At 40.1% G+C, this 16,244-nt stretch overlaps 1 protein-coding gene and 1 long non-coding RNA gene across 2 annotated transcripts in view; one reads left to right on the forward strand and one right to left on the reverse strand.

Moving 5' to 3' along the window:
- LOC143213918 (uncharacterized) overlaps window positions 1-16,244 on the forward strand; it is a 139,181-nt gene that overhangs the window by 94,277 nt on the left and 28,660 nt on the right. The gene's annotated exons all lie outside the window — the stretch shown is intronic.
- On the reverse strand, window positions 3,948-4,391 carry LOC143211259 (histone-lysine N-methyltransferase SETMAR). The gene has a single exon (XM_076428753.1). It carries the CDS (start codon window positions 4,389-4,391, stop codon window positions 3,948-3,950), a length of 444 nt encoding a protein of 147 aa, XP_076284868.1.

The following is a 16,244-nucleotide window of genomic DNA, read 5'->3' on the forward strand; positions in this document are numbered from 1 at the left end:
ATTCTCATTCAACAACCATTTACCAGCAGCCCACTCTAGCGTAGAGATCGTGCGTAGTATTTGCATGTCAGCTCGGTGACGTGTCGTTAAAAACAATATTCTGCGCATGTGGAAAATAAAATAACGAATACGGAAACAATATGTGTGATTCAATTATTTTAACAATTACTGCGCGACATGTAACTGCACGTTCTTTACCATGTCACTGTATGGATCGCTGTAACTCGAGAAGCTTGCCGGCGATGGAAATCGAAGTACGCCGACTAATATATATGAAAAACAAGTCGAAAATGTAAAATCAAATTGTTAATCACACCATATTAAAATTGACTAGTGTGTGCACACTCTCGAAAAAAAAATATTAACTTTGATATATCTGCTCGGCGCAATTTTCATTTGTTGCGAGCGCCATTGCACTCGGCAAGCTCGATGTAGTTGATGAATGTTAATAATTCATTTTTACGGAAGCAGAATGCACTAAAGAGTAATGCATATTTTGCATCGATTTGTCAAACGTAGACGCGTACATTTTTCTTATTGTGCTGGGACAGTTATGACGCTTATTGGAGACATTCTTGTATCTATTGTATCTGGACTTCTAGATTTTGCATGGAACTGTAAATAATGTTAAAGTTTCCTTGAATATTACACTGATAATAATCAATTATCTTATTCATACTGTGTTTAATTCAGAACAATGCTGTACTCATAGACAGACAATTTAAAGCAGCATTATGCTAAAATTTATCTGCATCTGTCGCCACGAAACTTCACAGACTGTTTTATACGTGTTTCGAACTTTTATACTATATACTGTAATAATAATCGCGCTATTGAATAATTTAATATCTTCCTGGAATAAACAGTTTTAGTACAGACAAATATAAAATTTGAAATGGCTCATTATGAACCGTCTGGTAGACCTTATTGGCTCCTAATGACGACGTAAAATGTATAAAGAGTGAGATACAGCTTTGAAGCTGCTATCAACCTGTGTATTAACCCCGTTCTAACACGCCGAAGAAGAGCAACCAATAGCAAGAGTACTTACCCTTATGAACTAATATCGTGGTAAAGCAATATCAATTTTCAAACGTGCTAAAACAAGATTAGTCTTTATTGGCCGATAATAATGAACTAACCAGATTACAAAACAGTGAACATAACTGAGTAAATGAAATAATTACTCCACACGTAACTAATGTGTACAGGGTGTTTCAAAATTAAACAGTAAGGAACATAACTGATTCCACACACTTTAAATCAGAACAACCTTTTTATGAATAGACCAAACGACTTCAATTTCTCTGTAAGGCTAGAAGAATTAGTTTAGTAAATAATGTGTAAAAAATATGTAATATGTAATTGAACGGAGTTGTTTAAGCGATCCGGAGGAGAAGAAATCGGATGGAGAGGAGAATTTTTTCGAGTTCACGTTCGGTGCTCTGGGAGAAGGCTCGTGGGAAACGGTTAAAAGGCCATCGCGCAACGAAATTAACAAAGTTCCGGCGAGGGACGCGGTGCCGGCGCGGAAGTCGGATCCTTTCGAATCGTTTCGTTGTTCGAATCGAATTCCCGGGCGTTCTTTGAGCCTGGTACACGATATCACGGGATTCGTATCGGCCGAGTGAGTGTTTTAGCATATGCATGCGCCGCGAACGAAAACGTTGCCGTTTCCGAGCGCAGAAAGCTCGACGGAGGATTCTTTTTAGCCGTAGCGCCCGACTCTTTCACCACACCAACGGTTTCCCTCCTTTTATTTGCTATCGGAACCACCTGGCCAGCTGTTTCTCCTGCAATTCTACAAATTCTGGTAGCCAGAGCTGTATTTAATCGAGCAGAGGTCGATTCTGATTGTCTGGATTTACGGAAACCCTTCATTCACCGAAGCCAATTGTTTTTTCTTCCGTACTCTAACCCTTCAACGCTTCCAACACACATTCCCCTTTTTTATCCTTAATTAGAAGCTTTGATTCTCCTCGGAAGCTAGGATCGTTACCGATTCACACTTTCAGCCCCAATACGATCAACGCAATTGATTTTTACACTATTTGTTTCTATTAAAATCTACGAGATGAAAAAATGTTACATACATCACTTTCATCTTTTATCTCTGTGTCAGAATTGCAAAAATTTTGCGTTTCGAATTTTTTTAGCCAAAATTCTGTAGTCATTTAAATTATATTAGTACCTTAAGATACGTTGTAAACAGTGCTGCAATTCGATTTTATATTAAATTACTTTTTTACGCTGAAAAAAATTATTTAATTGTTGGGCAAGGAGTGGCCATGCCTCTTAAATAAGTTGCTACGATATTCTCTGGCCTTTCATGGAGACAGGCCCTCAACATGTCAAAGAAAGAGAAAGTTCTGTAGCTGCGAAATCGAGGGAAGCATAGTGAAGCGAAATTGGTCGTTTGACCCGTTGACCAATCGGGTGGTTGAAGGGGCGGCTAAGCTATCCTGGGCGGCGCGTTCGCTGGTCGTCGCGGAATTCGCCGTGTCCCCGTCTAATTCCAAATGTTAGCATGTTAGCAGCCCGGACGGAACGGCGCTGCGTGCAGAGGCTGCGATGAATCAGCCGGACGTGCTTCACCGGTAATTTCGGATGAAGTACGGCCGCCACGGGAAATCTGGCGACGAGTGACGCCTCGTGTCCCAGCGGAACGTCGGAAATATCCTCGTTCTGTCCTCATGATCGCAGTCCGGCCTAGCGACGTTTCTCGATTTCCCCGGGACCATTCCAAACGGTGAACGGCATCGACGTTTAGCCGCGGAATTGCCGCGGCTCGATTTTTTCTGTCTCTCCTCCTGCGCTGCCTCCCGTGTATTTTCGATTTTCGAACGCGTAGTCCGCGCCCCCCCCCCCCCATGCTCCTTTGTGAAAAGCCAGACGGCCGTTGTTTATCACGCGCTCTCCTCGTTTTCAACGAGCCCGGCGATCGGCTTTGACTGCTTTTTCAGGTTAGTTAATGCCGGCCAGCGGATACCGGATTGCCGTCGGTCTCCCGTCTCTCTCTGCGAAGGAATAAACTGATCGTTTGTTTGATTTCAATCCCCGCGGCCAATCCGCAAACTCCTGCGGAATGCGCTCGCGATACGCGCGGAACGTGCAGCGTTTTCAAAAAAAAAAAGCGTGTACCGTGCACGGCTCGCGGAAAAAAACTATCCCCGAGTAATGGTCAAACGAGAAACGAGTTGTTTCGAATATTTCTCTATTTTTTCGCAACATAGAGTGCGTAATTTATCGCGCCATAGCGAGACGGGTGAATCTACGCGCGAAAACGCTGCACAAACGCAGCGGGGTAACGGTTTTTTGAACGCGGCTCCAGTTGCGAGGAAATACAATCGGATACCTCGCTCGTGCGCGCGTGCCTTTCAATGCGTTCGGCTAATACGACTGATCGTGACCGACCGTTTCTACTTGGTAGATTTTTTCCCATAGAACGTCCCGTTTGCAGAACGTTCTGTTGGCAGATGGCCCCCTTTCAAGCGAACAAAATATAAACGCCGGACTACTACAATATTTCCAAGTGTGCGAGTATTAGTGATTCAACAAGGAAACACATTTTCGTTTAACTTCGAATTCTTACAATTGACATGGATTACTTTTATTTTGCATAAAGATCCGCAGTTAGTGTGATGACTGGTGGTAATGAATTACACAGTTTCACTTTGATACACTTTATTGACACTCTCTCTTACACTGTCTCCTTTCCTTCACTGATTCAACAACAGCTAACTTCTTATTCATCCTTACGCCCCACCCGGGCCGTCTCCCGTCTGTCCGCTAGTCCCCTCTGCTGCCGGTCTCCACAGTTACTGTTCCTGATTTCTCAACATTTTTCATTTCTCGAGAAATGAGAAATAAGACTATGTATTACGAGGGTAGGCCCAGAAGTACCCTACCTAACAAAGAAAACACAAAAAATTTCGGAAAAAATAACTTTATTTCTCAACGTAGTCTCCTTTTAGCTCGATATACTTTCCCCAGCGATGTTCAATAGCTACGATACCCTGTTTATAGTGAGATCCGTCGAGCTCCTCAAAATAGTCATCAACCGCAGACTCTACCTCTTCATTGTTGGCAAATCTTTTACCACCGAGCCATTTTTTCAAGTTTGGAAAGAGAAAATAGTCTGAGGAGGCTAAATCTGGCGAATAGGGTGCGTGAGGGAGCAATTCGAACTTTAACTCATTGATTTTGGCCACCGCGATACCGGATGTGTCGCGACGCTGTTTTTGTTCCTCTGTATGCAAACGCGGCACCCATCTTGCGTACAGCTTTGTCATGTGCAAATTTTCAGTTAATATGCAATATACAGCACTTTTTGAAATGCCTACCATGTCTGCTAGCTCGCGCACTTTCAGTCGACGATCATCTAAAACCATTTTGTGGATTTTCTTCACGATTTCTGGCGTGGTCACCTCATTTGACCGCTACGCGGAATACATTAAGATATGATTATTATGCAAGGGTTAAGATAAGAGTGGGGGTATGGTATGACGTGAGAATCGGATGTGATGATTGGAGCGAAGTATGACTACTTTTATCTAACGAATATTATTAATAATTACGGTTACAATATCCTACTCTTATTAACTATGCTTATAACCTATGGCAACACGTAGGCAGACGTGACAAAACAATTATTCTTTAACTATTTTGTTCACTAAATATTCATATTGTTTCCTCATAATGCATTGATCCGAAAGTGATATCTTTGCTGGTCTGACCTCTGGCTTTTGAAGGGTTGAAACAACGATACTGTCCATTTTTTGATATTTTGCCTGACATACATTTGTTCAGGGACCCAAAAGGTACAACATATTTCAAATTCAGCCATGTAAATTATCTATATATCGATTAGTTCTGCATCTTTTTAGGAAAAATCGGCACGTTCGAGCAACAAATCATAGTTCACACGGTATATAACAGCACTTTCGTCACTCGAACGCTCACTTTATCTATACTTTATCCCACCGTACCTCGAATCGTTCGATACTCCATCTGGATAGCACCATCAACTGAACATTTCCATAAAATGGAACACCTAACATTTCCCCATCTCCGTCCACTCGGCACGAAGAACAGCTCGCTGCTCCACAATTTACGAACTATCCCTGTTCTCCCGGAAGATAGTTTCTCCTTCGAAAAGAAAGAAAAAACGAAGAGGGAACAGCAAGCTCCAGATTTTCAATCCAGCATCGTTTTTAGCAGACGCGTTTCCCTGCGCTTCGTCTCACGCGCTCGGAGTTTCGGCTCGTTATTAAGCGCCCGGAAAGAAAGGGGTTTCTCGCGAGACAGGTGGAATTCGCGCGATTCCATTTTTCAGCCCTCAGTTCCGCGAACAGTCGCTGCAAGTATTTCAGTAACGAACGTTGCAGAATAAAGGCCCCGGGTCCCTTTCCCGCGGTGAGAAAAGCGGCCACGAGTCGTTTCGCGACGCATCCCTACGAACGCGTGCTTCCTGTGCGACCGTGTTGACCTTGTGACGTGAAGCTCGATCCAGGGTCCCAGTGACGATTGCAAGATCACACTGTGCCATCCAGCTTAGAAAAATATTGACGATCAGTCCGTTCTTCTCGGCCTAAAATCATTTTTTAAACCTATTTTGACAAAAACGACACATACTCTTTTTTTTAAGTTGATTTATTTATACAGGTCGCATCAACATCTAGGTCATTAGCGACTACTAGTATTGATACTGTCACGTCCGATGGTTCAGCCATCGCTAATAACACGGTCCAATAAATTTCAACTTTTTTTTTGTATTTCGATTTCCACTATGCAATTCTCATACTATTTTTCGAGCTGATTCCGAATCTATCCTTCATTTTTTTCCTAGACATACAGTTTTTGCAAAAATTGAGTTTTAAAAAATGACATATTTTTCAACTTTGAACAAATATTGTGATGTTATTATAAAAGATATTAAATTGTTCTTTACAGCAAAAGATTCTGTAGACTTTCCCGAATACAGTGATATCCAATATTAATACATTATGATTGTTTAAACATGTTCGCTGCGCCGCGCCGCGCCGTATCGGTATCCCGTAGAACTTATGTCGGGCGAAGATATTTTGCTCTCTGGTTCGAAAAAAACGTCGACCACGCAAACTTGAAATGGTAGTTCCTCAAGATAAAAGTCTGCTCTATCGCGTGGTATAGTTCGATTTTCTGCTGGACCCTTATTTTTTGAGATAAATTCAAAAATATCGTCAAAGAATTGGTGCAAAAGTGGTGTCTCTCCGTCTTTAATGATCGTTTAAACATGTTTAAACAATCATAATGTATTTATATTGAATATCACTGTATTCGGGAAAGTCTAAGGAATCTTTTGCTGTAAAGATCAATTCAATATCTTTTATAATAACATCACAATATTTTGAAAGTTGAAAAATATGTCATTTTTTAAAACTCAAATTTTGCAAAAACTATACGTCTGAAAAAAATTATTTTCTCCTTTACAGTGCATTTTAATATATAATTTTTTTTTAAATGGAACGCAAGATATAGTAATACTGGTATGAAAGAGTAAGATATCTCGAAATACGGGGGAAAGAATGAGGGGATGAGTCCGAGAGACGACGTCTCTTGGTGGAGTCGGAAATTGTCCGAAATGGAATTGAATGAACAGAACACCACACCGAGCTCCTTCGGTGCGAAGTGGGTCAGTGGAGTGGGGATGAGTCGGAGTGGGAACACGTAATGGAGTAGGGAGCGCTGGCGCGCGTAGTGGGGATCGCTGAACGTGATGACGTACTACCGAGCGTCGCGCGGCGAGGTGTGACAGTTAATATTAAAATTCTTATTTTCTCTTCAAGACGCACAGTTTCTTTTTAAACTTGTTTTTTTAATATTGCATTGTCATCCAGTTCTGAGCTATGTTTACAGTTTCAAGTCTCTAGCTCATCGGGAAGTGATTTAAAATTTGATTACAAGATTTGACGCATACAACAACAACAACTCGGCAAGCTAATATAAGCGTGGTAAAAATAAGTCGGAAAAAGGAAATAACATTTTTTTGTTTGACGCTTCGTTTTCGAGAAAATTCAGTTTGAAAATGCAGCGAATACACGTGCCGAATATCTCGAAAAGTATGAAAGATATTAAAAAAGTGTAAAACACGTGTCCAAGGATTTCGAGGGAGAAAGAGGGGGGCAGTATCAGTTTTTTATTTGGGTGGCGTTTTCAAAGTCATGTGAAGGTCAACTTTGTTTTTTCAAATGGAAACCTATATTTTTTATTATATTAAATCATAAGTGACAGTTTGGTAATAATTTCATGGTTAAAAATTCGCGTTTCCTACGATACAATGAGATTGATCGATAAAACGAACCCAGTACATTTCAAGTTTTTTGGAGGCGATAGTTAGTATCTGTTTAGATTTAGAGAGCCAGCTCCATTTTCTTCCCACCGACACGGAACGATTTCAATGGACTACTGCGCCGCGCGAAACCGCAAAATGAGTCCCGCTGGTAATTTCTCTCCGCTTTAAATGGTTCCCCCGACCGATAAACCTTCGCGGATTAATCTCCCGGGGTTGTGGATCGGTCGATCTTGCACAGCTATCGACACGCAGGATGCATCCAACGATTTCGTTTCGTCCACGATCCGCCTATACACCGGGAACGCCGCTTCTCCGGTATTATTTAGGCGGATCGAGGAAATCGTGATCGGACCTCGAGAATTTCGTTTTTCCCTTGCTCGTTTTATGCTCGTTGCACAATGGCTATCGTTGTCGGATCCCCGGGTTCGATCGGTGAAAGTGGGACGAGGTTTTGGAATGGAACAAATGGCTCCTCTGATTTCATAACCAGCTTTTTTCTCGTTTTGCTTGATTAATACGGGAGTAGAAGGGATCCTGAGAATACTACAGAACGGAGGGAACTCGCAGCGTGGACTCCTCTGATTTTGTCGAATTGTAAAATATTTGAATTCTTAAGTTATCAAACCGTTGAATTCTCGAATAGTTACATTCTTGAGGTACTGAATTATTGAATCCTCGAGTAGTTGGAAGATTCAACCCTTCAGTTATTCAATTGTAGGATGCTTCAATTATTGAGTCTTTATACTCGAGTCCTTCAATCGTGAAGTGAGTTGCCAAGAACGTAGACTGACAGCGAAAAATTGCAGATAATTTGTACCGTTACGAACTTCCCGAAGAATGGCACTCACCTCTCAATAGGGAACACTGCGCGCAACCGGTTAGCATGTGCAAAGTTTGTGGAAGACTATCATGAAGACCTAATGGTGATTGTGGCAATAGTAGCCAGGAGTTCCGGTCGTTTGTGGCAAGGAAGTGGTTTTAAGACTGTAGAGCAGACCGCGTGAAGTGTTATTCTCTGACTTTACCTGGAGTTCACGGCTAGGTAGAGGACCGGGGATCGAGGGAATTAGGTTCACTGGTTTGATGGACATCCGAGAGTTCCAAGAATATTTTATAATGGAAGAATAATGAGTTACGAACTTTTATCTTCAAGAAATTTAAAGCAGTGAGCTTCCTTCTATTATGAAGTCTGCTCCCCTACTTTTATATATATATTGTCAGTCGAATAACTTTAAAAACTTGATCGCCCGCAATTCTATTAATCCTAAATCATATCTTTTGCTAGATGAACCCCGTCGAAGAGAAATACTTCCTTCGATATCAAATGAATTCTCTAGCGATCGCAAAGTTTAACTTGTTTTTATTAATTCTCTGACTGTGCGTACCTGTGCTCAACTTCAATACTTCAACTAAAATAAAATTCTGCATATATGCCATCACTATCGTCTCCGAAAATACAATCTCATTTTAAAGACCCGGAAGCGTCGAATCCGGCTTAAAAAAATTTTCTTTCTCTTCGGAGGCGACTTCCTGTGGAATATTAACGTCGCCGAGTGACTGACGCTTTCGAAATTCCTCAATCATCGTTCGTCGGCGAAATTCCCCGAAGCACCGCGAAAGCGGTTACACTCAATGTGCCGGCACGATGAAATCCCCGCAAACAAAAATTCATTACAGCTCTGGCAGGACGAGCTGTTCCGCGTCGCTCGAGCATTCTTTCCCAAGGAAATTGCAACGTCACGAGGAAGAAGGCACTGACGGAGTCGCGCGCGGAGAGAGGCCACCGCCTCGAGAGTATCGCTCTGAACGCGTGCACCAGGATATGCACCTAAGAAAGGACCCTCTGCTAACCGAGGAAATCCCTTCGCTTAATACCCGAACAATGCGTGCGCTGTTTACCAGCCGAATATATCCGACAATGGGAACTTTATCCGAAGAACATCGCGGCGATGCAAGCCGAGCTCTCTTTGAGCCTGCCTGAATCCTGTCGGAGCCGCGGCTTCTTCGTCCTGTGTGCCGCAATTCCATTGCAATTTATCCTGCCCCACGTTGTGCCTTATTACCTTCTTATCGTATGGACAACTAAATTCAACCGCGCTATATATGGTGCCAAAAGTATAAGGAAATAGAAAAAAGAAATATGGGAATAGTCGAATTTTCGGATTAAAATTGACTCTAAGTCGCGACTGAGCTGCCTTCCAAAGTCCATGAATAAGGAAACCTTGCGGGATGAAAATTCCCTCCACCAAATATTGAAAATTAGGGCATTAGCCAATAGCATGAGCCAAGAACATGAGTATATGTACATACAGGGTGTTCATTTGACAACTTTCCAGCCGAATATCTCATCGAGAAAGATGATTAATTTCGGCTCCTTTTCATAGCGAACAAGACAGTGGCAGTTGCATCAGCACCGGAAGCACAGGTCGTAAAATGATTTCGCAGGCCAATGATGCAAAAGGTAGGAGCGGGGAGGAGAGAATTGATGCGAAGAATTTGCGAAATCGCGGCGCATAGTTCGTCGATTTTATCGGTCGTTCCACCGCGAACACTAAAAAAAGGAAGAGAGAGAGAGAGAGCGAGAGAGAATAGGAGGAGAAGAAAGAGACGAGCGCCGGGAGGTAGTGAAAAGTGTTACCGGCGCCAGGCGTTTCATCTCGTGGACCTGGAGGACAGGCGTTACGGGAAACGGGGGGAAAAATCGTTCTTTCGAGAGACACTCGGTGCTCTCCGCGAACGCCGCCCGTTCGCGAAAATTGTAAAGGATGGAGAGGGGCCGGATAGAAAAGGGCGTGATTGTAAAAAACGCGCGGGAACTTCCGCTAGGATGAAAATGAATGCGCGGATTCGTCTCCATTCGCCGTGGATCCTCTCCATTCGTTGCACTCCTTCGTCCTGTCGCGCTTCCGCTACTTATCGAACAGGCTTCCACGCGAAATATTAATCTCGCCGCGATCCCCGCCATCCAGCCACGTCTTGATCCTCGTGTCGACACCTTCCACGAACGCACCGTTCAATCCGCAAGTTCCAGTAGTATTAATCGGGGTTCGCTTGCTTTTCGGACGAAGTAACATTAATTTTAGTGCTAGGAACAGTTCCATTCATTATTGCAAACTTTTATTATTTTTATCATTCTTCGAACCGAGAAACATTACAATCGAGGTTTATTTATATCTTTGAAATGGAATTAATCTTACAAAGAAAATCGATATTTTTGTACGTATATGAAGCAGAGGTGGGCAGTATTTGGCGAAAAAAATATTTTAAATACTATTTAATATTTTAGATTTTATTTTGCTTAAAGAAAATAGTATTTTATTTGAACAATCTGAAAACCTCGAAATATAATATTTCTATTTGAACAATCTGAACCTCAAAATAAAATATTTCTATTTTAATCATCTGAAACACAAAATAAAATATTTCTATTTTAATCATCTGAAACACAAAGTAAAATATTTCTATTTTAATCATCTGAAACACACAAAATAGTATATTTTATTTCTTGCATCGTTATACCTAATACTTTCAGAAATCGCATTACTTATTTAATATTTCTTATTTTAGTAATAATTTAAAGAAGAAATGGAACTTAATATAAGAAACTATATCATTTGCCACATTTTCGTTTTATTTTTTTGTTTGATTGCTGCTATTACTGCGTATATCCACTGCAGTTCACAGCATCTGCCTACTGAGGTTTGTTGATAAACTTACAGTGTATCTTATCACCAGGAAACCATTTATACTCAGAAATCCATCGAATGCGAACCATTATTTTGAGCAATATTTAAAATTGAAATTGAAAATAAAGACAAAGTGCAAATATTTTCAATATTCTTAAAATAAAATACTATTTTCAAAAATTACTGCAACAAATAAAATATTTTATTTTCAAAAATTACTGCATCAAATAAAATATTTTATTTTCAAAAATTATTATACTGCATCAAATAAAATATTTTATTTTTAAAAATTTCTGCATCAAATAAAATATTTCATTGTCAAAATTGTACAGACACTATAAAATAAATGGGATTATTTACTATTTACTATTTAAAATACTATTTTCCCTAGCTCTGATATGAAGACTTAAATTTTTCAGAGAAGAGTATCATGGAATAGTCCCTTTAAATCGTAGAATTAAAGAATAATTATGTTAGTGGTCGCCTGACAAGACCCGGAATCAAACAGAAATTTATTTGCTCGATTGAAGGGTCCACTGTGTTCGAAATGCGATTCGAACATCGCATTATACGTATACACTGAATTTTAAGCGATCATGGATGTGCGACAGGCGCATAAAATCCGCGCTCCACAGGGATTTAGCTTGCAATAAATATCCGCAGAGTATAATTATATAATAATGCTATCAATACTACGATACAATTAACTGTACTGTCCTCGTTGGGTCCTGTGCGATTCGAAATGGATTTTAAGTGCGAATCAATTGTGGAATTGATAAACCAGTATTTCCCTCTCTCTCTTATCGTTAAATAATAAATTATTAATTATCGATGTTGACTCTTCCTTGCTTCGAGTATTCACAGAAGACTGTAATGAATCTTGGGATCGTACAACGCTAGCTTTGGTAAATTTTTCATGGAAATATATATTCGAATAAAGAAATTATATTATAATGATTCAGACAGGAACGTTTCATTGAACGAACTAAAAGAAAAGAGGTACGCCGCGGGTAAATGTTCGAAGACGTTCGATTTCACGGAGCTGGGACCAGAGGCACATAGATGGCCTCATGTACTATAATCCTTCCCATTGAATAGAGCCGGAGCCGGTTCGACATTACGGGCGGTTAGTTCGAAACTCTGTTCGGAAGAAATCGTTGCCGGGCGGTCGCGACCAGTTGGGAAAACTTGTTCTTCCGTATTTATGACAGCTGCGGTGACACGGGGCGAACGTTCCAAGGGGGCCACTGTGATTTTTCCGATGGTTTTTCTTTCGGCTCCACCCCCGTAACCGTCGGGAAGAACGGGAAACCGTCACGAGGGGACGAAAAACTCTTTCTCGGCCTTTTTCCCTTCCCAACGAACCCAAAAAAGCTTCGCCGTTACTCTCGCCAAGAACGCGATCTCTCACACCGCGAACACGCTGTCGTGGAAATGCCGTCGAATATTTCATGGCGTGATCGAAATATTGTGGAAATATTTTTTATGGCCAATGACTCACAGCGGACGAAAGAAGCAACGTGATTCATCGGAACGTGATTATCTCCGTGATTATCATTTAGATCGTTATGCATTTATGACTGATGAAAATTTTCGTAAAATACTAGAATATAAAATTCGATATAGAATCTAGTACGCTTTTTATTTCTTTCTAGATTATTGTCAGCTCACTGAGACTATTAAGGAAAGAAAATTTTCATTCAAATTATAATCGCGATTAGACTTCTTGTTTGTTTATTATAGAAGTTGTAATAAATTGATTGTTTTGGGCATCCTATCGTGCATCTAGATACTGTGTTTACTATTGTTGTTTGTTTCCACGATTAAATATTTTATTATTATTACAGCAAACATGCAGGTAGCCAAATCGCAACCAATATCTATTGAGCGGAGGTTAAACTGTTTAGCATAACGATAATATTTGTCAAAGAAAACATACATATTGATTGAACCACCATATTCAGTCCAGCGAGGAATTAAAATGTATCGAAATTACTGTTAAATATACTGTGTCAGTTCATTCTATCGCTCCTGTAACCGTGAACCGGTATTTACATTTTTAAGTAACTTTCGTTATAGCAATTGTAACTCAACTACCACGACACTCTACATTTTGTATGACATTTACGTGTAAAATGTATTGTTTGGTTTGATACACATTCTGTTTAATATTGCAGCGCCCGTAATTAACGATAATTGTAATTTCCTTCCCAATAATAACAAACGAATCGCGATTAATAATTAATTATGCCTGTCCAGCCAACCGTGTTTGTTCCAAAACCACCAAACCGATTTGTATAATAGCGCGTCGATCATTTTGATAGGGTATCGATGCGACAAAAAATACATCCAATTTCGATATACAGTAACTTCGGGCGGGGTGACACGGTCTCTTATACGTCATAAACAGATTATAATTTTCGGCTGTTTGTAGTAGAGCAAGACAGAATTTGAAGAAGTCTGGCTGTGATAAGTGACATCCTGCCTGAATCATACAAAAATTACTGTGTTATCAAAATTTTGGAACTCTTCGCTTAACTACATTCCTCAAAAGAATTAAGGGATCACTTGTGCGAGCCCGAAAAATTGGTCCCACTTTACGTGATCATAACTCCGTCAAAAATAGCAGTATCGATATCGTTAAACAATGGTTTGAAAGCATGAAACCTCTAGTTTCAGATGTTCTGTTTCAAATTGTTGCTCTGTTGGTTTTTTACAAAGTTATAGCGAGATGAAGACAACATTGACGGTTAACAAAAATTTTGTGCAACTTTAGAACATCACACGGGGAGCAACAAATTTTTTTGATAAATCGCGTTATATCATTTAGAAGGGCTATCTTTCGTGTGTAAATTGTGTAGTTGTTGAATATTTTCCGATTTTTTTTATTCGAGTTATTCAACATTGAAGTAAATATGGGCTTTTTAACTTTAACTGGCTCCAGAAAGCGAAAAAATTATCGTAGAGTCTTGTGCAAAAAAGCAGTAGAAAGAGCGTTCCTTTCTTTTCAAGGCACTCCTTTTGTTTTTCAATTCCATTAACATTTCGATATACCAGGTGTTTCTGAAAATATGCTTAAAAAATTCACAATTTCCATTTTTGCTTTAACTCGCTATATCTCGGCGAGAAATGATCATAATACCATGATCCGAAAGTCAGATTGAAGCAGAGATACTGCCGATTCGATTTAGTAGCCCATGAACTCGCTGCGACAATTTTGTACCTATGACAGCTGTGTTTGAAGTTAGTGCTACGCAGAAATTAGCGCGCCACGTACAGCGGCTGCCTGACATCTCTGAATACTGAATACGCTACCGCCGCGCGCCGCGCCGGCCCACAATGGAAAATTTGGACCACACTCGATTAAAAATCAAAGAACTTTCGATAGAAATGAGGTAGACCGATGAAATTTTTTAAAAATTAAAGCTGAAACTTTGCAAAATATGGGAAAAATAGGGATATTATGGTACGAACGTTTTTTAACGTTGAGAAAATTCGTCAAACATGTAGAATTTCAAGAAAATGTGGTTTCTCCAGTACCATGCGCGGAAAAAAATTCTTTTTAACGTGCTACATATCATTTCCCGTAGACTTTTTCACGCTGATTTCAAATCTGATCTCAAAATTTGTCTACGACCTCAGGATTTTGCAAGAAATCGATTATGCAGAGCCTCAAGTTTTTGGAGCCAGTTAAAGTTAAAGTGCCCATATTTACTTCAATGTTGAATAACTTGAATAAAAAAAATCGCACAATATTCAACAACCACACAATTTACACAGGAAAGATAAGCCTTCCAAATGATAGTAACGCGATTTATCAAAAACATCTGTTGCTCCCCGTGTGATGTTCCAAAGTTGCACAAAATTTTTGTTAACCGTCAATGTTGTCTTCATCTCGCTATAACTTTATAGAAAACCAACATAGCAACAATTTGAAACAGAGCATCTGAAACTGGAAGTTGCAGGCTTTCAAACCATTGATCACGTAAAGTGGGACCAATTTTTCGGGTTCGCACAAGTGATCCCTTAATTCTTTTGAGGAGTGTATTTTTTATTTTACGAGGTATGAACTCGCAGTAATTTACGAGGGAGGCAAAAGCGGCTCGCTATCTCTTCCTCTCCTCAGAAAACATATCCAATAGAGGATCATCTAACGGCGAACAGTCCGTAATCCCATCGACGGTTCGAGAGGGCGTCTCAGCTCGCGCCTACTTCTTTCAAGCTACTTAAACCGCGTCAAAGGAACCGCCGTAAGAACTTTCCTCACACCACCCTGCATCCCGTCTGATGCAAAAGTCCGCCGCACTCGATGGGGGAAAAAAGGGAGAGGATGCAGGATCGACGAGATCGACCAAATCGTCGATTCGTCTGCGTCTCCGCTCTTCCACCGAAGAACCTTCTCACCCTTCCCTCCCCTTCTTTGTAATCTCCTTATTGCTCCTCGACACAGAGAGAGAAAACACCAAGGCGAAAAGATATTTCCACCTCTGCTCCCGTATTCATTGTAATAGCTCAATTTTTTGCACTTTGCGTGCATTCTCTGATCGACGTTCAGAAAAAGGAACCGCCATCGAACTGCATATTTCGTGCACTTTAGAATATACGTTGGAAAGTCTGTATTATCCTTTCCGAGGGTGTGCATTTGCCATTCCACTTTTTATTTATCAGATTGTTGCTGATTTCTGACAGCAATGTTTTTTCCTAAATGAAACGTATCGATCAAAGTAAGCATTATTATAATTAGACTGCGGATCTTTATGCAAAATAAAACTGTTTTGCATTGATTGTTGGAAGCAGGAATAACATAAAAATTGATTTCATCTCTTAACGGGTTTGTTACATTAAAAGCAACATTACAACATTCTTGAATTTTCTAAATCTGTCACTGTTTTATATTTCGTCCAACGAATTTCTTCATAAATGCATAAAGATCCGCAGTCTAATTATAATCAATGTTTCTCGATTGTATCACGCGGTAGAAATGGAATTTTATAGTGGTTCATTATTTATGAAAATGTCCTCAGCATGTTGAAGTTCTTTTCATCATTGACGAATAGTGCGCGCATATATTAATGCTGTCGATACATTATTTTCCCATATCGAAATAAACTTCATTTAAAAGTAAATTGTTTGTTATTTATAATTAAATACCTTGGAGAATTAAAGAACATTCGATATGGTGAATGGAACCTGAACTCAAAATAGACATTCAATCGATTAGAATA

The sequence above is a fragment of the Lasioglossum baleicum genome, chromosome 1 (genome assembly GCF_051020765.1).
Source record: "Lasioglossum baleicum chromosome 1, iyLasBale1, whole genome shotgun sequence".
In the NCBI taxonomy this organism is placed as follows: domain Eukaryota; kingdom Metazoa; phylum Arthropoda; class Insecta; order Hymenoptera; family Halictidae; genus Lasioglossum; species Lasioglossum baleicum.

Coding starts and splice junctions, on each gene's coding strand:
- LOC143211259 (XM_076428753.1), bottom strand. CDS start 4,391: ATGGTTTTAGATGATCGTCGACTGAAAGTGCGCGAGCTAGCAGACATG.